This window comes from Lolium perenne, chromosome 5 (genome assembly GCF_019359855.2).
Source record: "Lolium perenne isolate Kyuss_39 chromosome 5, Kyuss_2.0, whole genome shotgun sequence".
Classification (NCBI taxonomy): Eukaryota; Viridiplantae; Streptophyta; class Magnoliopsida; order Poales; family Poaceae; genus Lolium; species Lolium perenne.
The window spans coordinates 227564075-227587170 of record NC_067248.2 but is presented as its reverse complement, the minus strand read 5'-3'; the positions used below and the strand labels follow the sequence as shown (position 1 = coordinate 227587170).

The window sequence follows — 23096 nt, the reverse complement described above, 5'->3', positions numbered from 1 at the left end:
AATTCACATGTTCAGCGAGGACACAATCATTCCCAACACTTCTGGACATTACCCAAGGCTACTGAAATTTAATGGAGCAAAGAAATCCACTCAAACACAGTAAAAGAGGTAATGTGAAATAAAAGGCAGAATCTATCAAAACAGAACAGTCCGTAAAGACGAATTTTTTCGAGACACTTAACTTGCTCAGATGAAAAAGCTCAAATTGAATGAAAGTTGCGTACATATCTGAGGATTACTCATAAATTTTTGCAGATTTTTTTAGACTCTCCTACGGAAAGATTAACTCAAATTCGTGACAGCTAAAAATCTGTTTCTGCGCAGGAATCCAAATCTAGTATCAACTTTAATGTCAAAGACTTTACTTGGCACAACAATGCAATAAAATAAAGATAAGGAGAGGTTGCTACAGTAGTAACAACTTCCAAGACACAACAAAACAGTAGCAAAATAAAAACATGGGTTATCTCCCAAGAAGTGCTTTCTTTATAGCCATTAAGATGGGCTCAGTAATTTTAATGATGCCCTTGCAAGTAACAAGAGTTGAAGCAAAAGAGAGCATCAAAAGCAAATTCGAAACACATTTAAGTCTAACCCGCTTCCTATGCATATGAATCTTGTAAATAAACAAGTCATGTAAGCATAATGCAATAAGCATAGGAAAACTAGACAAGCGCAACTTCAAGATTTTCAGCAAAAAGAGAGGTGTTTTAGTAACATGAAAATCCCTACAACCATATTGTCCTCTCTCATAAAGATTTTCAGTAGCATCATGAACAAACTCAACAATATAACTATCACATGAAACATTCTTATCATGAGCTACATGCATAAAAGTATCATTACTCTCCACATAAGCATAATCAATTTTATTAGTAATAGTGGGAGTAAAACTATCACAACCATCATGGTAATCATCATAAATTGCAGGCATGGTATAATCATAATAAACTTTATCCTCCATAGTAGGTGGCACCAAAATACCACTATCATTATAATCATCATAAATGGGAGGCAAAGTATCATCAAAGAAAATTTTCTCCTCAAAACTTGGGGGACTAAAAATATCACAACCAACTTCCCCAAGCTTAAATTCTTCCATAGCATTAGTAATAATAGTGGGAGTAAAACTATCACAACCATCATTGTAATCATCATAAATCAATTTTATTAGTAATAGTGGGAGTAAAACTATCACAACCATCATTGTAATCATCATAAATTGCAGGCATGGTATAATCATAATAAACTTTATCCTCCATAGTAGGTGGCACCAAAATACCACTATCATTATAATCATCATAAATGGGAGGCAAAGTATCATCAAAGAAAATTTTCTCCTCAAAACTTGCGGGACTAAAAATATCACAACCAACTTACCCAAGCTTAAATTCTTCCATAGCATTAGCAATAATAGTGTTCAAAGAGTTCATGCTAATAAAATTGCTACAAATATTTTGCAAACAAAATTCCATGGGTTTTTTAATTCTCTCTTCAAACACATCATGTCCTAATTCAATATAAATTTCATAAAGATCTCTAATTTTTGTTGTTGTTTTCCATTAAGCCTAACTAGTGAAATAAAAACAAGAAACAAAAAGATATAATTGCAGGATCTAAAGGAAATAGCTTTGAGCACTCACACACCGGCAACAGTGCTAGGAAATAGCTTAATAGTCGGAGGATGTGAATACCTTTTACCTTACCTTCCCGGCAACGGCGCCAGAAAATAGCTTGATGTCTACGCACGCTTCTATTCCTGTAGACAGTGTTTGGCCTCCAAGAGCAGAGGTTTGTAGAACAACAGCAAGTTTCCCTTAAGTGAATCACCCAAGGTTTATCGAACTCAGGGAGGTAGAGGTCAAAGATATCCCTCTCAAGCAACCCTGCAATTAAGATACAAGAAGTCTCTTGTGTCCCCAACACAGCTAATACACTTGTCAGATGTATAGGTGCACTAGTTCGGCGAAGAGATAGTGAAATACAAGTAATATGGATGATTGTAAGTAGTAATTGCAATCTGAAATAAAAATGGCAGCAAGCGAACATGTAACAGAACTTGTTGGAAACGGTGTTTCAATGCTTAGAAACAAGGCATAGGGATCATACTTTCACTAGTGGACACTCTCAACAATGATCACATAAATAAATAACTTCTCTTTACTTGTGCTACTCTGAATTACTCTCCTATTGGAATCACTAATCATGTAGTGGCTACAAAAGCTCCGCTCAAAGTTCATCAAGTACTTGACAAACACCATTCATAGGGATATCCTCATCAAATCATAATCCAAGACAATACCGTTGCAATTTAGACTGAGTACTAATATAGCATACACACTGTCAACAATAGCTATGAAAGGGGGAATAGATCGCATCAATATTATCATAGTAATAGTTAACTTCATAATCCACAAGAAATTACAATCATAACCTACGCCAAGTACTACATGATGCACACACTATCAACTTTACATCATGGAGGAGGAATAGACTACTTTAATAACATCACTAGAGTAGCACATAGATTAATAGTGATACAAAGCTCATGATCACATAAAGATCACACCATGGGAGAGAGAGATGAACCACATAGCTACCGGTAGAGCCTCAGCCTCGGGGGAGAACTACTCCCTCCTCATCATGGGAGTCAGCAGCGGCGATGAAGATGGCGATGGAGTCGATGGAGATGGCTCCGGGGGCACTTCCGCGTCCCGGCGGCGTGCCGGAACAGAGACCTCTGTCCCCCGAAACTTGTCTTCGCGATGGCGGCGGCTACGGAACTCTTCGTGGAATATCGTCGATTGTTTTAGGGTTTTCGGAGACGGAAGAATATATAGGCGAAGGGGTGATGTCGGTGGAGTCCCGAGGTGGGCTCCCCACCAGGTGGCGCGTCAGAGGGGTGGCCCGCTCCCCCTATGGTGTGGGCTCCTCGTGGCCCCCCTTCGTCTCTCCTTCGGACTCCGTGAAGCCCCTGGAAAAATAGGAACATGGCCTTTTGTTTCGTCCAATTTCGAGAATATTTCCTGTGTAGGATTTCTGAAACCAAAAACAGCAGAAAACAGGAACTGGCACTTCGGCATCTTGTTAATAGGTTAGTTCCGGAAAATGCATAAAAACGATATAAAGTGTATATAAAACATGTGAGTATTGTCATAAAACTAGCATGGAACATAAGAAATTATAGATACGTTTGAGACGTATCAGTATGCATCTCGTTGTACGTAGTTGGCAATGGGTACATTCAGGAACTCCGTGTCCATTGGGTGATCCTACGATACGAAGGGACAATAATGTTAGTTCTTCTACTGGCTGATCAAAAGAGTTAGTGAGGTGGAGTGAGTTAGTGAGGTGCTCACCGCGACGTGCCCGCAGTAGTTCTCACCCTCAAGGATGATGCATTTGGTACCCTCGCACCACTGAGCTCCGCTTAGATCGCGGAGCCTGCTAATGGTTAGCCACCTCTGCCTCCACTTCCTCGGATGGATGTACACCTGAGTGGAGCACACAGAGACACCACAGTGGTCAAAAAGGTCCTTCGCCACAACAGTCAGATGGACTTCCTTGAATCCTTTATCAGTTCTCACTCTGGTCTTGATCAAGCCGCACATCTTATTCAACACGAAGTTGGACATGAATGGAAGCCATTTCATGGTAGCGGTCCCTTTCTTCCCGGACTTCAAGGCCATGTCCGTTTCCCTACGGTTCTTGTTCTTCTTTGTGGTGGCCAACCTAGCCGCGACCTCTGCCGCTACCTGAGCCACCATGTCAGACACAGGAAGAGGGGTGACCGCCACCTTGGAGTCATAGGCAGGCTGTGAATCGGGAACTTGCGAAGGGATCTGAGAGTCCCCAACACAGACAAGCGTCTGGCTAAAGTCATTACAGAAGGAGTCCTACACATATCGTAGTACATATAACGTGAATCTACTTGGAAGCAAAGACATGTGAATAGCATAAACCATACCAACAATCATCCTAAATCAGACAAGCAGTTCATTGCAACTGTGAATATCACAAACCCTTACAAGATCATGGTAGGTGAGTGATGTCTACTCACGCTTCTTTTCCTGTAGACAGTGTTGGGCCTCCAAGAGCAGAGGTTTGTAGAACAGCAGCAAGTTTTCCCTTAAGTGGATCACCCAAGGTTTATCGAACTCAGGGAGGAAGAGGTCAAAGATATCCCTCTCAAACAACCCTGCGATCACAATGCAAGAAGTCTCTTGTGTCCCCAACACACACAATACACTTGTCAGATGTATAGGTGCACTAGTTCGGTGAAGAGATAGTGAAATACAGGTGATATGAATGTATATGAGCAGTAGTAACGGCACCAGAAAATACTTGACTGTCTACGGCGACAGAAAATAGCTTGCTGGCGTGCAGTTGATGGTAGTAATATTGTAGGAAGTAGAGATGCAGTAAAACAGTAAACAAGCGGTGATTGCAGTATTTGGAAACAAGGCATAGGGATCATACTTTCACTAGTGGACACTCTCAACATTGATCACATAATAAAACCACTCTACACTCTCTTGTTGGATGATGAACACCATTGATTGTGTAGGGCTACAAGAGCACCTCAATGCCGGAATTAACAAGCTCCACAACATTCGATGTTCATATTTAAATAACCTTAGAGTGCATGATAGACTAACGCAATTAAACCAAGTACTAACATAGCATGCACACTGTCACCATCATACTATGAAAGGAGGAATAGATCACATCAATACCATCATAGTAATAGTTAACTTCATAATCTACAAGAGATCACAATCATAAACTACGCCAAGTACTACATGATGCACACACTGTCACCATTACATCATGAAAGAGGAATAGAGTACTTTAATAACATCACTAGAGTAGCATGCTTGTTGCGCGTGGTTGACGTATGTCTTTCCGTTCAACACGCGTCCGTTGGGAACCCCAAGAGGAAGGTGTGATGCGTACAGCGGCAAGTTTTCCCTCAGTAAGAAACCAAGGTTTATCGAACCAGTAAGAGCCAAGAAGCACGTTGAAGGTTGATGGCGGCGGATTGTAGTGCGGCGCAACACAAGGGATTCGGGCGCCAACGTGGAACCTGCACAACACAACCAAATTACTTTGCCCCAAAGTGACAGTGAGGTTGTCAATCTCACCGGCTTGCTGTAACAAAGGATTAGATGTATAGTGTGGATGATGATTGTTTGCAGAAAATAGTAGAACAAGTATTGCAGTAGATTGTATTCGATGTAAAAGAATGGACCGGGGTCCACAGTTCACTAGAGGTGTCTCTCCCATAAGATAAATAGCATGTTGGGTGAACAAATTACAGTTGGGCAATTGACAAATAGAGAGGGCATGACCATGCACATACATGATATGATGAGTATAGTGAGATTTAATTGGGTATTACGACAAAGTACATAGACCGCTATCCAGCATGCATCTATGCCTAAAAAGTCCACCTTCAGGTTATCATCCGAACCCCTTCCAGTATTAAGTTGCAAACAACAGACAATTGCATTAAGTATGGTGCGTAATGTAATCAATAACTACATCCTCGGACATAGCATCAATGTTTTATCCCTAGTGGCAACAGCACATCCACAACCTTAGAACTTTCTGTCACTGTCCCAGATTTAATGGAGGCATGAACCCACTATCGAGCATAAATACCCCCTCTTGGAGTTAAGAGTAAAAACTTGGCCAGAGCCTCTACTAATAACGGAGAGCATGCAAGATCATAAACAACACATAGTTAATAGATTAATAATCAACATAACATAGTATTCTCTATCCATCGGATCCCAACAAACACAACATATAGCATTACAGATAGATGATCTTGATCATGTTAGGCAGCTCACAAGACCCGACAATGAAGCACATAAGGAGAAGACGACCATCTAGCTACTGCTATGGACCCATAGTCCAGGGGTGAACTACTCACTCATCACTCCGGAGGTGACCATGGCGGTGAAGAGTCCTCCGGGAGATGATTCCCCTCTCCGGAAGGGTGCCGGAGGCGATCTCCTGAATCCCCCGAGATGGGATTGGCGGCGGCAGCGTCTCTGGAAGGTTTTCCGTATCGTGGCTCTCGGTACTGGGGGTTTCGCGACGAAGACTATATGTAGGCGGAAGGGCAGGTCAAGAGGCGTCACGGGGGCCACCTGTGTGGGCCCCCTGTGGCCCTCCTCTGGTCCCTCTCGGGTGTTCTGGAAGCTTCGTGGAATTATAAGATGCTGGGCGTTGATTTCGTTCAATTCCGAGAATATTTCCTTACTAGGATTTCTGAAACCAAAAACAGCAGAAAACAGCAACTGGCTCTTCGGCATCTCGTTAATAGGTTAGTGCCGGAAAATGCATAAATATGACATAAAGCATGCATAAAACATGTAGATATCATCAATAATGTGGCATGGAACATAAGAAATTATCGATACATCGGAGACGTATCATAGCACATAGATGAATAGTGATACAAAGCTCATATGAATCTCAATTATGTAAGGCAGCTCATGAGATCATTGTATTGAAGTACATGGAGAGAGATTAACCACATAGCTACCGGTACAGCCCTTAGCCTCGAGGGAGAACTACTCCCTCCTCATGGGAGACAGCAGCGGTGATGAAGATGGCGGTGGTGTCGATGGAGATGCCTTCCGGGGGCACTTCCCCGTCCCGGCGGCGTGCCGGAACAGAGACTTCTGTCCCCCAGATCTTGGCTTCGCGATGACGGCGGCTCTGGAAGGTTTCTCGTACCGTGGCTTTTTCGTATCGAAGATTTAGGTCAGGGGGCTTCTTATAGGAGAAGAGGCGGAGTCGGAAGGCTGACGGGGCCACCACACAATAGGGGGGCGCGCCCCCACCTTGGGTCGCGCCGGCCACCTATGTGGGCCCCCTGTGGCCCTCCTCTGGTCCCTCTCGGGTGTTCTGGAAGCTTCGCGGAATCATAAGATGCTGGGCGTTGATTTCGTCCAATTCCGAGAATATTTCCTTACTAGGATTTCTGAAACCAAAAACAGCAGAAAATAGGAACTGGCACTTCGGCATCTCGTCAATAGGTTAGTTCCGGAAAACGCATAATAATGACATAAAGTGTGAACAAAACATGTAGGTATTGTCATAAAACAAGCATGGAACATCAGAAATTATAGATACGTTGGAGACGTATCAGCATCCCCAAGCTTAGTTCCTACTCGTCCTCGAGTAGGTAAACGATAAAAGATAATTTCTGAAGTGACATGCTACCAACATAGTCTTGATCATACTATTGTAAAGCATATGAGATGAATGAAGTGATTCAAAGCAATCATAAAGACAATGATTAAACAACTGAATCATATAGCAAAGACTTTTCATGAATAGTACTTTCAAGACAAGCATCAATAAGTCTTGCATAAGAGTTAACTCATAAAGCAATAAATTCAAAGTAAAGGCATTGAAGCAACACAAAGGAAGATTAAGTTTCAGCGGTTGCTTTCAACTTGTAACATGTATATCTCATGGATATTGTCAACATAAAGTAAAATAATAAGTGCAATAAGCAAGCATGTAAGAATCAATGCACAGTTGACACAAGTGTTTGCTTCTAAGACAGAAAGAAGTAGGTGAATTGACTCAACATAAAAGTAGAAGAAAGGCCCTTCGAAGAGGGAAGCATTGATTGCTATATTTGTGCTAGAGCTTTTATTTTGAAAACATAAAGAGAGCATAAAAGTAAAGTTTTGAGAGGTGTTTGTTGTTGTCAACGAATGGTAGTGGGCACTCTAACCCCCTTGCCAGACAAACCTTCAAAGAGCGGCTCCCATGAAACATTTTTATTTTTGGGTGGCACTCCTTCCAACCTTTACTTTCACAAACCATGGCTAACCGAATCCTCGGGTGCCTGCCAACAATCTCATACCATGAAGGAGTGCCTTTTTATTTTAGTTTTATTTAGATGACACTCCTCCTCACCTTTGCTTTCTCAAGCCATGGCTAACCGAATCCTCGGGTGCCGTCCAACAATCACATACCATGGAGGAGTGTCTATTTTTGTAAAATTATGAAGGTTAATTAATTTGGGACTGGGAATCCCATTGCCAGCTCTTTTTGCAAAATTATTGGATAAGCGGATGAAGCCACTAGTCCATTGGTGAAAGTTGCCCAACAAGATTGAAAGATAAACACCACATACTTCCTCATGAGCTATAAAACATTGACACAAATAAGAGGTAATAACTTTTGAAGTGTTTAAAGATAGCACTCAAGCAATTTACTTTGGAATGGCAGAAAATACCATGTAGTAGGTAGGTATGGTGGACACAAATGGCATAGTTTTTGGCTCAAGGATTTTGGATGCATGAGAAGTAATCCCTCTCAATACAAGGCTTAGGCTAGCAACGTTGTTTGAAACAAACACAAGTATGAACCGGTACAGCAAAACTCACATAAAAGACATATTGCTAGCATTATAAGACTCTACACCGTCTTCCTTGTTGTTCGACACTTACTAGAAAATATCTAGACCTTAGAGAGACCAATCATGCAAACCAAATTTTAGCAAGCTCTATGTATTTCTTCACTAATAGGTGCAAAGTATATGATGCAAGAGCTTAAACATGATCTATATGAGCACAACAATTGCCAAGTATCAAATTATTCAAGACATCATACCAATTACCACATGTAGCATTTTCTGTTTCCAACCATATAACAATTAACGAAGAAGTTTCAACCTTCGCCATGAACATTAAAAGCTAAGAACACATGTGTTCATACGAACCAGCGGAGCGTTTCTCTCTCCCACACAAGCATTTATTCAGAGAATGAAAATAACAAAAACGAAAATAAAAACACACAGACGCTCCAAGTAAAGTACATAAGATGTGACGGAATAAAAATATAGTTTCAATAGAAGAACCTGATAATGTTGTTGATGAAGAAGGGGATGCCTTGTGCATCCCCAAGCTTAGACGCTTGAGTCTTCTTGAAATATGCAGGGATGAACCACGGGGGCATCCCCAAGCTTAGACTTTTCACTCTTCTTAATCATATATCATCCTCCTCTCTTGACCCTTGAAAACTTCCTCCACACCAAACTCAAAACAAACTCATTAGAGGGTTAGTGCATAATCAAAAATTCACATGTTCAGAGGTGACACAATCATTCTTAACACTTCTGGACATTGCTCACAGCTACTGGAAGTCAATGGAACAAAGAAATCCATCCAACATAGCAAAAGAAGCAATGCGAAATAAAAGGCAGAATCTGTCAAAACAGAACAGTCCGTAAATACAATTTTTTTAGAGGCATTGGACTTGCTCAGATGAAAATGCTCAAATTGAATGAAAGTTGCGTACATATCTGAGGATAATTCACAAAAATTGGCAGATTTTCCTGAGTTACCTACAGTGAACCCTGCCCAAATTCGTGACAGCAAGAAATCTGTTTCTGCGCAGTAATCCAAATCTAGTATGAACCTTACTATCAAAGACTTTACTTGGCACAACAATGCAATAAAGTAAGATAAGGAGAGGTTGCTACAGTAGTAACAACTTCCAAGACTCAAATATAAAATAAAAGTACTGTAGCAAAATAAACACATGGGTTATCTCCCAAGAAGTTCTTTCTTTATAGCCATTAAGATGGGCTCGGCAGTTTTAATGATGCACTCGCAAGAAATAGTATTTGAAGCAAAAGAGAGCATCAAAAAGAAAATTCAAAACAAATTTAAGCCTAACATGCTTCCTATGAAAAGGAATCTTGTAAATAAACAAGTCATGTAGGCATAATGCAATAAGCATAGGAAAACTAGACGAGCTCAACTTCAAGATTTTTTACATATAGAGAGGTGTTTTAGTAACATGAAAACTTCTACAACCATATTTTCCTCTCTCATAATAATATCCAGTAGCATCATGAGCAAACTCAACAATATAACTATCACATAAAGCATTCTTATCATGAGTCTCATGCATAAAATTATTACTCTCCACATAAGCATAATCAATTTTATTAGTTGTAGTGGGAGCAAATTCAACAAAGTAGCTATCATTATTATTCTCATCAAGTGTAGGAGGCATAGTATAATCATAATAAAATTTACTCTCCATAGTAGGTGGCACCAAAAGACCACTATCATTATAATCATCATAAATAGGAGGCAAAGTATCATCAAAGAAAATTTTCTCCTCAATGCTTGGGGGACTAAAAATATCATGCTCATCAAAACCAGCTTCCCCAAGCTTAGAATTTTCCATATCATTAGCAACAATGGTATTCAAAGTGTTCTTACTAATATGTTCCATGGGTTTTTTAATTTTCGCATCAAACCATCCATGTCTTAACTCAAGAAAAAGATTAAAAAGCTCCATGTTGCTTTCCATTATGCCTAACTAGTGTAAAACAAGAAACAAAAAGATGCAATTGCAGGATCTAAAGGAAATAGCTTCGAGCACTTACAACGGTACCAGAAAATAGCTTAGTAGCCGAGATCCGGAGTGTGAGTACCTTTTACCTTTCCTCCCCGGCAACGGCGCCAGAAAATAGCTTGATGTCCACAACTGGCGCGTGGTTGACGTGGGAGGAAATCTCTGTGTGGAAGCTTTTCCTCTTTCCCCGGCAACGGCGCCAGAAAATAGCTTGCTGTCTACAACTGGCGCGTGGTTGACGAGGGAGGAAATCTCTATGTGGAAGCTGTTCGTTCCCCGGCAACGGCGCCAGAAAATAGCTTGATGTCTACTCACGCTTCTTTTCCTGTAGACAGTGTTGGGCCTCCAAGAGCAGAGGTTTGTAGAACAGCAGCAAGTTTTCCCTTAAGTGGATCACCCAAGGTTTATTGAACTCAAGGAGGAAGAGGTCAAAGATATCCCTCTCAAACAACCCTGCGATCACAATGCAAGAAGTCTCTTGTGTCCCCAACACACCCAATACACTTGTCAGATGTATAGGTGCACTAGTTCGGCAAAGAGATAGTGAAATACAGGTGGTATGAATGTATATGAGCAGTAGTAACGGCACCAGAAAATACTTGACTGTCTACGGCGACAGAAAATAGCTTGCTGGCGTGCAGTTGATGGTAGTAATATTGTAGGAAGTAGAGATGCAGTAAAACAGTAAACAAGCGGTGATTGCAGTATTTGGAAACAAGGCATAGGGATCATACTTTCACTAGTGGACACTCTCAACATTGATCATATAATAAAACCACTCTACACTCTCTTGTTGGATGATGAACACCATTGATTGTGTAGGGCTACAAGAGCACCTCAATGCCGGAGTTAACAAGCTCCACAACATTCGATGTTCATATTTAAATAACCTTTGAGTGCATGATAGACTAACGCAATTAAACCAAGTACTAACATAGCATGCACACTGTCACCATCATACTATGAAAGTAGGAATAGATCACATCAATACCATCATAGTAATAGTTAACTTCATAATCTACAAGAGATCACAATCATAAACTACGCCAAGTACTACATGATGCACACACTGTCACCATTACATCATGAAGGAGGAATATAGTACTTTAATAACATCACTAGAGTAGCACATAGATGAATAGTGATACAAAGCTCATATGAATCTCAATCATGTAAGGCAGCTCATGAGATCATTGTATTGAAGTACATGGAGAGAGATTAACCACATAGCTACCGGTACAACCCTTAGCCTCGAGGGAGAACTACTCCCTCCTCATGGGAGATAGCAGCGGTGATGAAGATGGCGATGGTGTCGATGGAGATGCCTTCCGGGGGCACTTCCCCGTCCCGGCGGCGTGCCGGAACAGAGACTTCTGTCCCCCAGATCTTGGCTTCACGATGGCGGTGGCTCTGGAAGGTTTCTCGTACCGTGGTTTTTTCGTATCGAAGATTTAGGTCAGGGGGCTTCTTGTAGGCGAAGAGGCGGAGTCGGAAGGCTGACGGGGCCACCACACAATAGGGGGGCGCGCCCCCCCTTGGGCCGTGCCGGCCACCTGTGTGGGCCCCTGTGGCCCTCCTCTGGTCCCTCTCGGGTGTTCTGAAAGCTTCGTGGAATTATAAGATGCTGGGCGTTGATTTCGTCCAATTCCGAGAATATTTCCTTACTAGGATTTCTGAAACCAAAAACAGCAGAAAACAGGAACTGGCACTTCGGCATCTCGGCAATAGGTTAGTTCCGGAAAACGCATAATAATGACATAAAGTGTGAACAAAACATGTAGGTATTGTCATAAAACAAGCATGGAACATCAGAAATTATAGATACGTTGGAGACGTATCAGTGAGCACATTTGGAACAAACAAGCAACCAGAAATGTCGAAGCCTGGCAAGATCATGATAGCTCACCGCAATCCAAACTAACCCCTTCTACAAGACCAAACCCTAGACAAGATCTGACAACTCCTAACCTAGATCTAAACATTACCGCAGTACCGAGATATGGGATGCCTTACAGTCATCGCCGAAGGTGAAGATGTGCTGCACCAGGAAGTAGATGGAGCAGCCCAGATGTACTCGCCGCCGCCGTAGCTGCAACCGTCACCGACCGGAGATGCTTGCGACTCTTACCTTCTTGCCGACGGGAGGAGAAGCTCGAAATTTGGGGGGAGAGTGGAGGAGGGGGTAGAAATAAGCCATGGGGCGCAGCTTGAGGTGACGGAATCCTTCCCACCCTCATTTTCACTTTTCGCCAATGCGTGCCGCAGCTCCCGCCATCTCCATTCTCGTCTCCGCGCGTGCGCTAGAGATTCCCTTTTGAATTAGCCGCCGTGGAGATTTGCCTGCAGCGCTGAAAACTGCCGAACCGGCTATTTCTCCAGGGCCTGGCCCGAGAGTGCTTTGAGAACCGATTCGTGCAACAACACGAATCGGTCCACGCAACCAAACGAAGCAAAAATTACCGACCCATGCGAGCAAGGGGCGTGCGGCCTACCAAATGCGCCTAAGTGGTTGCAAATTTTCTAGACTAGATCGATGCATGGGATGGTTAACAGTTCAGCTAAGGTCACGTCGAAGAGATCCTCTGATCGCTGCACATTGCCTACGGTTCGAATTTCATGCAGGTGCATGCGGCGGCCGCATGTGCGCCACTGATTACCATGGCCATGTTTTATGGCCAACTTGCCGGATCGGATGGGGCCAAATCTACGGTGTAAGAGATATATACGTGCTCCCAACACCACATATGTTCTTGAGGTTCAAAACCATCGGTTGATGACTCCGGAAACAATGTGCTAGCAGTTGACAAACCCCTCCACCGATACACTACTGCTGCTTGTAATTTCTAATTATTGTCAGCACTTGGTCGCCAGTATTGAATTCCTTATTCTCGTCAGGATCAGAACTTCAGGAGCTGGGACTTCGTGTTATTGAAAGTCTCGGATTCTGATGCGGTGAAACTACTCCTGCAGTCGTGTAGCGGGCCTTCTAGCCGTGTGTTGGCCAGGAGTGACAAATTTCTCACTAGTCGTCAGCCTCGGATCTGATGCACTGGATCAAGCATGGCCAAGGGGTGTTCAAGCGACGACAAGAATCACAATCGGGAAGACAATATAGTAATCACATATCAACAAGATCCAGGAGCGGCAACACAACTATAAAAACAGACACAGGCCACATCTTTTTTACAAGCGAGTAACTGACTTCCCCAGGATAAGAAAAAATAAAATATCAACAGATGATACTGAGTTAGTTTACAGTAAACCCATGCATGGCCACTCTACAGACAACCGTTTTACCCGGTGACAGTGGCGAATCCAAGATTTTTAGCAAGCATGTACGCACTTTAAGCTCGGTTAATTTTTTATCAAAATATTTATCAAATTTTCATTAAAATAGGCCGCGCCACCGGCCGGAAGCCTAGGCGCATGCCCAGGCTTGAAGACGGTTGGATCCGCCTATACCTGGACGCAGAAGGATAGCGTCCGCGCGTGCCCTCATCTGTACGTGGCCACGCAAAAGCTCCCCAACTTTGGGTCGACCCATACAATACATGGATGCCTTTTTAGGTATGGGTGCCCCGTTGGGTGTTGTTTTTACCCAAACGAACGCACTCGGATATTATGGGTCTCTCTGTTGGAGATGCCCTAAGGCTGCATGTAGCTGGCTGCCTCTAGGCTAGCTTCAACGGTGAGTTATTGAGTCCAGCATTTCACGCCTTATCTTTTTTTAATCATTTGTTTGCTATACAGATGTTCTACCAATGATTTTATTTTAGTACTACTCCTACATTGTAATGACAAGCTCATTAATTTAAGACGGTTTTGCTACTTTTAACAAGAAAACATAGTAGGTATACAATTTTTAACTGTAAAATAATGAGTCGCAATCAACATCTAGCAGTAAAACTCATTTATAACTAGGATATAGAGATCACCTCTCCACTTGGAATCGAAGAAAATCTTAGAAAAAACATTTCAATTGCAACCCCAATTGCAGCTAAAAATAACTCAATTAAAATTGTACTTGCAACCATAAAATATAATAGTTGTAACCCTACTTACAACTATAGAAAACCTCGGTTGTAGCTGAAAAATACCACAGTTGCAATTCCACTTGCAGGTGGGAAAAATAACTGCTGTAACCTTAGTTGGGAAAAAATATAGTTGCAACCTTACTTACAACTAGAAAAATTACGGTTGCAACCCCATTTGCAATTAAAAAAATTATAGTTATAACCTCACTTGCAATGCAACAACTGGAAAAACCACACTTGCAACTGAAAAATTCATAGTTGCAACCACACTTGCAGCTGGAAAAATCACAGTTGCAGTCCCATTTACAACTGAAAGAAACACAGTTACAACCCTATTTGCAACTGAAAAAATTACAGTTGCAACCCCACTTGCAATTGAAAAAACCACAGTTGCAAGTTCACTTGCAACTGAAAAATTTATAGTTGCAACCCGACTTACAACTGGAAAAAATACAGTTACAACCCTGTTTGCAACTGAATAAACATATTTGCAACTAAAACCAACACAAAATAAAATAATTTTAAATGAATATGTACCGAAAATATTACGAAAAAATCCGCATGCACACAAAAACACATGTACACAAAAGTTAATTCAACTGAATTTAAAAAAGATCAAGACATATTTTTTTAGCAAACTTATACTCCATGATCTAGCTAGTTACTCCATGGATGAGCTATGCATGGCCTTAACAGATGACGAGCACGAAGTAAAAAAAAATGCGTGTTAGTAGCACGTGCATGCAAGAAAACAGGAAAAGATAAGCGAGTGTTGCTCAGCGGATAAAAGGAAGCTGCATGCGCGCGTGATTGATTTTTGCGTAAAGCATTTCCAGGAAAATCCTCGGTTACACTAATCTCAACACTTATCGCAATGGTTATAGATTTAACCGAGGTCTAAGTTAATTCTCAGCTAGCAAAACTGATTTTGAAATGATAAAAAAATTAAAACCAAAACTTCACACGTACAGCTTCTTCACGTGCTACGCATCAACAAAGTTGTTGCATGAAACATCGACTTGTTGTGTGTGTGGCGTGCGTAAACAATATAAAATTCAGTGCTAACAATAAGGTTTTTGATAAGATAAATTTTCTCTTTTTTATATAGAACATAAAAATTATCGGTTTTCCGCGGAACTTGACAGACACATATATATTATGGAGATGTATATGTAGAACATTGTAAAAAAAAACTTAATACTTCGAAATATATTTTTATGGTAGAGGGAGCATATGTATCCTGGAGCTAAATTGAAACTATCGGCTCAAATTTTTCTATAAAAGCCCCCGTCTAAATATGCACGTGTGATCTAATATAATATAGTACAACCTCCGTTCTGTGCCTAGCTAGGTGGAGGTGGATCGAGCCTCCCATTTGTGGCTCCCGTTGGAGAGCGGCGGGATGTCCCCAACGGCAAAGCCAGGCGCGCGCGCTTAACTGCCCAACGATGATTAGGAGCACACAATACAGTTGATAGCGCTTAAGCTACACCGGGGCCTGGGCCGGCCTTGTACGTGCCGAGTTTTAAGCAGCTGCAAGCTGCATGTGCGGCCTACTTGCGGGTGCCGGATCGGATGGGACCAAACGTACTGACATACTACGTGCTCGTACAACCGCGTATGTTCCGGAGGTTGAAAACTATCGGTTCGGTTGATCGGTAGCTTTCCGTGCTAGCAGTTGACTGTTGACACGACTCCTCGCTGCGACTTCTACCCACGAGCGCCGTGCTTGTAATTACTTACCATTGTCAGGGCTTAGTCCTGTGCACCAAAAGTCTTAGAGCATCTGCTCTAGCATCCTTTTTTTCATTTGGATGGACGAAAATGGTCCAGTTACACCCCTGAAATCTCGTTTTCGCTCGGATTTGGGCTTTTATCCATCCGGCGAGCCCAGGTCATCCCCGCCCCCCGGGGAGCGTTCGGGGACTCCGGACAAACTAAAGCGCGGGAAACATCGAGAAAACTTCCCGCGCGGATGGTAGCCCTGACTTGCCGGCGACAAAAGCCAATCGTCTACCTCACACTTCATAAGCCTGCCGCCGGTCAGCCTTCGCCGGACGCGAAGCTTCCACGCGGCGAGTTAATGTCGCCGCCTCGGATTCACGCGCGTCTCCCTCTATTTATCGCGGAACCTTCCGCGTCTGGCCGCATTCAGCACCGTCGTCTCCCTCCTCTCCCCAGCCCTGTATTCCCTCCCCAATCCGCCTCCAGCGAGCAATGGTGGGCCACGGTGAAGGCGCGGCAAACAACGACTTCGGCCGGCGTTCCCTAAACCAGTGGGAGGCGGGACTTCTGCACATGGCGGGCTACCCAACGCCGCCGGACTTCCGCGTGCCCGGAGGATGGCGCCTGAGCGCGGGGGGGGGGGGGGGGGGGGCATCCCGATCCCGCCGCTTTCGGTGGGAGGCGACAAGCTCGATGCCGCTTTCGACGCTGTGCGGGTCACCCTCAACGAGGAGCAGCGCGTGGAGGAGCCGTACCACCCCGACAACTACGACGCCAGGAACGAGTTCTTCCGTCTCCGGCATGAACGGGAGCTCGCAGCATACGACGGTCCTCTCCCTCCTCCAGCGCGTAACAACGCCGGCGGCCGCCTCCGCTGGTGGGGCACGTCGGGCCGCACGCTCGCCAGTGTGCTTGAGCACATCGAGGCTGGCAACTCCCCCGTCCTGGGGATGCCGCCGTCGGCACCGGCGCCGTTTCCCCATCTAGAACGCCGGTTTTAAATTTTAGTTTATGTTTCCATCTAATTGAATTCAAATGCATAACGAATTCGCTATATATGTACGAACTCGCCTATATATGTTAAATATTTTTAAATTTCACCTATGTTTGAATGAATTTCGTCTTGTTTTGTCTGAATTCACCATTATTTGTCAAAAAAATTCATCCATCCTGAACTCGCCGCTAGGAAAATGGGTCACCTCAGACCAAAATTTACATCCATCCGGCGCTAAATAGCGCCGAATTTCGCCTGGGGAGCCCCAACGGCTGGAGATGCTCTTTTCCCTCATGGCGGTTATCAACCTGCTCTAATAGTTTTGTTGCCAAAGAAGGAACGAGCGGATTCAATTTCCGACCCTAGCTAAGATTATTCCAGAAAATGATGGCTTGCAACCCCGCATGAAGGAGCTCGTCTCGCACTCCCAAAGCGCTTCTACAAAGAAGCGAAGCATTCCACATTTTTTCTTGACCGAGAGAAAGTATGCTAGAAGGCTCTACAAAACCAAAACTACCGCGTGCCCTTCACGTTAGCTTGACATCGAGAAGCCTTTTGGCTCCGTGCGTTAGGATTATTTGCTTGAGCTCTTGCGAAGGCATGGCTTCCCGGCGATGATAACTCTGAGAGCCTCGGATCTGATGCACTGAAACTACTCATCCGGTCCTGTTGTGTAGCCAGCTGCTCGTGCTCCGGTGATGCACACCTTCTAGCCGTGAGTGTGATGCCTGTAACTTAATAAGTATTCTGTGAACATGGTCATGAGTGCCAAATTTCTTTACTATTTCTCGTCATCCTCGGATCTGATGCACTGGAGAGCCAAGGGGTGTTCAAGCAGCGACAAGGATCTTGATCGGGAAGACAATATAGTAATCACAAATAAGCAAGATCCAGGATCGGGACCAAGAGTATAAAAACAGGCATGAAGGAATAATCAGACCAATTCACCAATGTACGATGAACATAATATTGACAGATGAAACCGAGTTAGTTTACAATGTTAACACAAGCATCCTGAAGCAGCAGGAAGACAGAACAGCTGCCGGTGAAATTGTGTAAAACAGAGACGGGGTGTAAAATGTAACTGTAAGCTTTGGACAAAAAACAAAGGGTCAGATTCCCAACAAGAGGCTGAGCGCAAAGGGGAACAACAACATGCACAAGAAAATAAATAGGCCACACTCCAGAATGCACAAGGTGGTATACAGCAGGGCTCAATTTCTCCTGGTAAAACCTTGGCCACTCTACAGACAATCATTTCACCAGGTAGGGTTTACCCTTTTCACCTCCTGAGTCCTGAGCATGCCACAACCTGTGGAACCCTTCCCTGTCCACTGCCACGAAGCTGAAGGGAAATGATTATATCGCGGTGGTGAACATTTTGGTTTGGGTTCCGTCTAATTTGCTCTGGCAAGGGTCCAGGTGACAGCGCTCAGGCGACTTTGGACATATCCCTGCTGGATCTGTTGTATTTCATGTGGCTCTGGACCAGATGGCCGGCAGCTTGTGCAGAGATGAGGGACAGCTCCCCAGCTAGGACCGCACCAGCCACCACGGTGGCTAGCAGCCTAGCATTCGATCCGGGGGATTCCCTGTTCGCGCCCTTGACGCCAAGTAGGTCCAAGCAAGCCGACTGTGAGGCCAGCTGCGTGCCTCCACCAACTGTGCCCACCTGCGTTTCGATCATCACAACACGCCCGTCAGTTTGTATATAAGTAGTTGGTGCATGTGAGGTAGTATATGATATTGATCCAATTATGTCCAAGTGGTCACTACAGGTACAGGCGATGGACGCCTTCTTCGACAATAACAGACACAACCTAACAAGATTAAGCCACTAATAAGACAGATAACAGCTGATTTAACTATAGCTGGATGATTGCAAAAACAAGAGCAACAACCGAAACGGAATCGTTTAGGAAAACCAGGTGATGTAGCTATAACAAATAATGGCATTGGCACATACAAGAGTTTATTCTACGGGACATGTAAGCATCGCTGAACTTGGCGGTTTTGCTGGTCCAACCTCTACCAGTTCTTAATGCTTAATGAGTACAAAATCAGGCCAATATCTGACAGCACTATACTAAACTTTCCGGTTTCCTTATAGAATCAAACTGAGGATAATTTAACTCGCAAACAAATATTCAGCGATTTGTATTGAAATGTGAATGCCTATGACCGGATCAACGAAATGGTAACAATACTCATTTGTCCGGTAATTGTTACGATTTCCTATTCTAGGGGGAGGATGCCATCAAATTGTTTGAATAATTTACAGTGCGGTCATGGTTTATAGTAACAAAATCATTGAGACGAGGATAACCAAAACAAGTGATAAATGGCATTCAGCTATCAACATAAACTTTAGATTGCTGCACTAAGAATATAAAGAGCAAGATTCATCACAAAGGATAATGTTGTTTCATACCTCGATAGATGGCATAGTAACGGAGATGTGAAGGTCTCTGCCATCATTTACAGCTTCCAACATGGTGATACACTGTGAGCTCTCCACGTTCTGTGCAGGATCCTGACCAGTGGCAATGAAGATAGCCGTTACAATGTTGCTTGCATGAGCATTGAAACCCCCAAGAGCTCCAGCAACTGCTGAGCCAGCAAGGTTCTTGATCACATTCAACTCCACGAGGGACTGAACGTTGGTCTTGAGAACTTTTCGGACAACTTCTTCTCTGATTACTGCCTCGCAAACCACGGACTTTCCACGCCCTTCAATCCAGTTTACAGCAGCCGATTTCTTGTCGGAACAAAAGTTGCCTGTTTTTTTAGGAAGTTTAGTTAAGCGATTGTATAGCACCATAGATATTAGAAAAAGGCAACTTTAAAAGGCTATCATTCATTTTCTCTGATACATACTTGTATATAAAAAAATATAATTGTATTGATGATTAGGCATATCTGCTTTTAACTGCCAACACATCACTAACGTCCTAAACTAGTTCAAGTACCGGAGGATTACATAAATCAATTGACACTTCAAAGATTGGTACGTCGCTCCTTGCATGTACAGCACAAAATCAGGAGACTCCTTTTACTCGTGTCGGTATGCCATGTCAAAGCGTGATTGTATATAATAGGAAAGAGGGATGAGGTGGCCTTGTCCAAAATTTCTTTTATGTGCATTTTCTATGTCCGAATTTTCTTTCTTGTGCGTTCTCGTTCTCTCTTGAAAGCACTATGCATCAATCGGTGGCAGCAAAGTGGAGGAATTAGACAAAAAGTAACCACAACTACTACGAAAGGGAACAGCTGGAGTCAACATCAGCGTGGATCGAGTGATGACAACAAAGAAATATCCAATAAAAATAACACCTAGGTTCATCTGTCACTTTTCTAATGCATGACGTAGAAAGGAATTTAAACTTACAACGTAAACATCTATTTCATTAACTATCTAGACATAAAGAATTACGTTACTGAACTAGGAGAATTATAGTTATGCTATTATTCTGTAACGTATGTCATTTCATCCATCATTCTCACTAGCCATCAACTATCGAAGTTAGAAGAAGGCTCTCATAAGTCATAACTAGCCATCATCTATCAAATTCAATGGGACTACAATTTAATTCACAACTAAAAAGGAGCGCATCAAGCTGGCAGCTGAACTACAAGTCAACCTGTAAAGGCAGAATAATAAAACTTCAGCCTATGAATTTGTGAGGTGGTAAGAATACCTGAGATGCTGACGACATCCATGTCAGGGAAGTCATCCTGCAGGTAGTCCAGGACGTTTTGGACGCCCTTGGATACCATGTTCATCCCCATGGCATCCCCAGTGCTGCAGGTAAACCTCATGTACAGGTTCCTCCCAGCCATGGCGCACTTGACTCCTTGCAGCCTTGCAAATCTGCTTGATCTGCACAAACGTTTCCAAAAGAGCATGGTCACAAACTAAAGAACAGTACGTACGATCTATTTTTAGGTGAAAAAACATTGATGCGGCCACCAAATCATCCGACTAGGCAAGCATACAAGCAAACTTGGGTTAAAAAACATTGCTACTTTGATTGATGCGGACTGCTGGCACAGAGACGTATAGTCGAACACAAGCCAGGCAGTGGCGTAATGCCAGGCAGTGGAGCATGGGGCTGAAAGGGAGAGACAATGGGGAAGTTTCAGTGTGTTGTTGTTACCTGTTGAAGACGACGTTGAGGGTGTCGAAGTTGGCCGGGTCCTCCAGGAATCCCTTGAGCTCGGCGGCGCGGCGGGCAGAGGGGAAGCGTGCGACGGGGGCGCGGGTCATCCCGTCGCGGTAGACGACGCTGGAGGCGCCGCCGGACTCGGCGATGGCCTTGCATCCGCGGTTTGTGCTGGCGATGAGGCAGCCCTCGGTGGTGGCCATGGGGACGTAGAGGCGGCGGCCGTCGAGGACGAGCGGGCCCGCGACGCCGACGGGCAGCTGCACGTAGCCGACGGGCATCTCGCAGCACTGGCCGAGGATGGAGGCGTAGTCGAAGCCGTCGAGCGGGAGGCCGTGGATCTCCCTGCCGGTGATCCGGCGCAGCGCCTCGCGGCGGATCCCGGCGGCCCTGCGGCAGTCGCCGAGCCTGGTCTCGAGCACGTAGGAGGGGATCTTGCCCGCGACGACCCCCGCGACGATCTCCTCGTCCTCCTCCGGCATTTTCTCGGGCGCGGCGCCGGCGCTCTGGAGGAGGGCGCACTGCTGGGGCTTCGGGGGCGGGGCCTGGGCGGAGGCGATGAGGAAGTCCTCGTCCTCGTCGTCGCTGTTGGAGACGACGGACTGCACGAAGGCGATGCCGAAGAAGCTGAGGAGGTAGATGAGGGAGGCGACGAGGCCGCAGATGGCGAAGATCTCGGTGAGCCCCACGACGTGGAGCGGCGTGGAGGTGCGGATCTTCTCCCGCCACCGCCGCATCAGGTAGGCGAGCGAGGCGGCGAAGAGCGCCGAGAAGATGAGGTTGGTGTGGCGGATCGGCAGCGGCAGCGCGTCCCCGGCCTGCACCCGGCCCTTCTCCCCCGTGCCCCGGCCGCGCGGGGCGGCGTGGGGAACCCTGCGGCGAACCTCCACAGCCATATGGTTGGGGCGGCGCTGGGCTCGTCGGCGGTCGGGTCCGGGGAGCAGTCGTGCCGAGCCGGGGGTTTGCGTTGGGGATTTGAGAGATGGATCGAGCCGGTCCGACGCGGTTTTAATAGCCTCTGCCCCGTACTGGTGCCGTCCCAATGACACGCTGGCCCTACTACGGTACTACCCGCCGCAGGTGGGCCCGCTGTCCCACCTGGCTTCGGGTGTCTTTTGTTTCCTTCTTCTGGCTCTCTGCAAGCGTGGGCCGTTGGGTCTCCGAGGGTTCCGTTTCTTTCTTGCTTCTTCTAGCTACTGCTTCTTCCTGCCTGCCGTGTCCTATGTAACAAACAAGGCAATTCGAACATTACAATATTTCTTTTAATCAAAATTTTAATTTGGTTTCCGGATGTATATGCTTCTACCATCTAAAAAATATTTTTTAATTGTTAAAAAATACATAATTTCGCACCAAATTTTGTCTATTTTACACGGGCAAAAGACAAGTCGATTTTTCACGGAAAGATTTTGTGCTACGTTGCATGTGAAGATGTACACATGAACTTTTCGTTTGAAATTTTTAGGCATTCAAAATGTATCAAAGATGTATTTTAAAATGATGGGAGCATATGCATCTAAGAGCCAAACATTACTTCAAGTTTTAATTTACTTTGATCTGCTCGCGGGCAGATCTCTGGTCCTCCCAGCTCTGTTTGGACGAAGTTAACCCTAGCAGCCAAACTTATTTGGTCTAAGCTGGCTATTTGTCTTTTCCCATTTCACCTTGTTAGCCAACATATGAATGAAAATTTCATAGAAACTGAATTTAATTGCTAGCAAAACACTGCTACCTTGGAAATCACATAATTCACATGCCATAGTACGGAACCGAAGT

At 44.4% G+C, this 23096-nt stretch overlaps 1 protein-coding gene across 1 annotated transcript; it reads right to left on the bottom strand.

Annotated features, from left to right (window-relative positions):
* Positions 1-18100: 18100 nt before the first annotated feature.
* On the bottom strand, positions 18101-22311 carry LOC127302135 (3-hydroxy-3-methylglutaryl-coenzyme A reductase 3). Its single transcript, XM_051332497.2, has 4 exons — positions 21315-22311; positions 20856-21037; positions 19589-19935; positions 18101-18829 (listed from the first exon to the last, which is right to left on the bottom strand). Exons 1-4 carry the CDS (start codon positions 22214-22216, stop codon positions 18590-18592), a joined length of 1671 nt encoding a protein of 556 aa, XP_051188457.1. The 5' UTR covers positions 22217-22311; the 3' UTR covers positions 18101-18589.
* Positions 22312-23096: the final 785 nt, after the last annotated feature.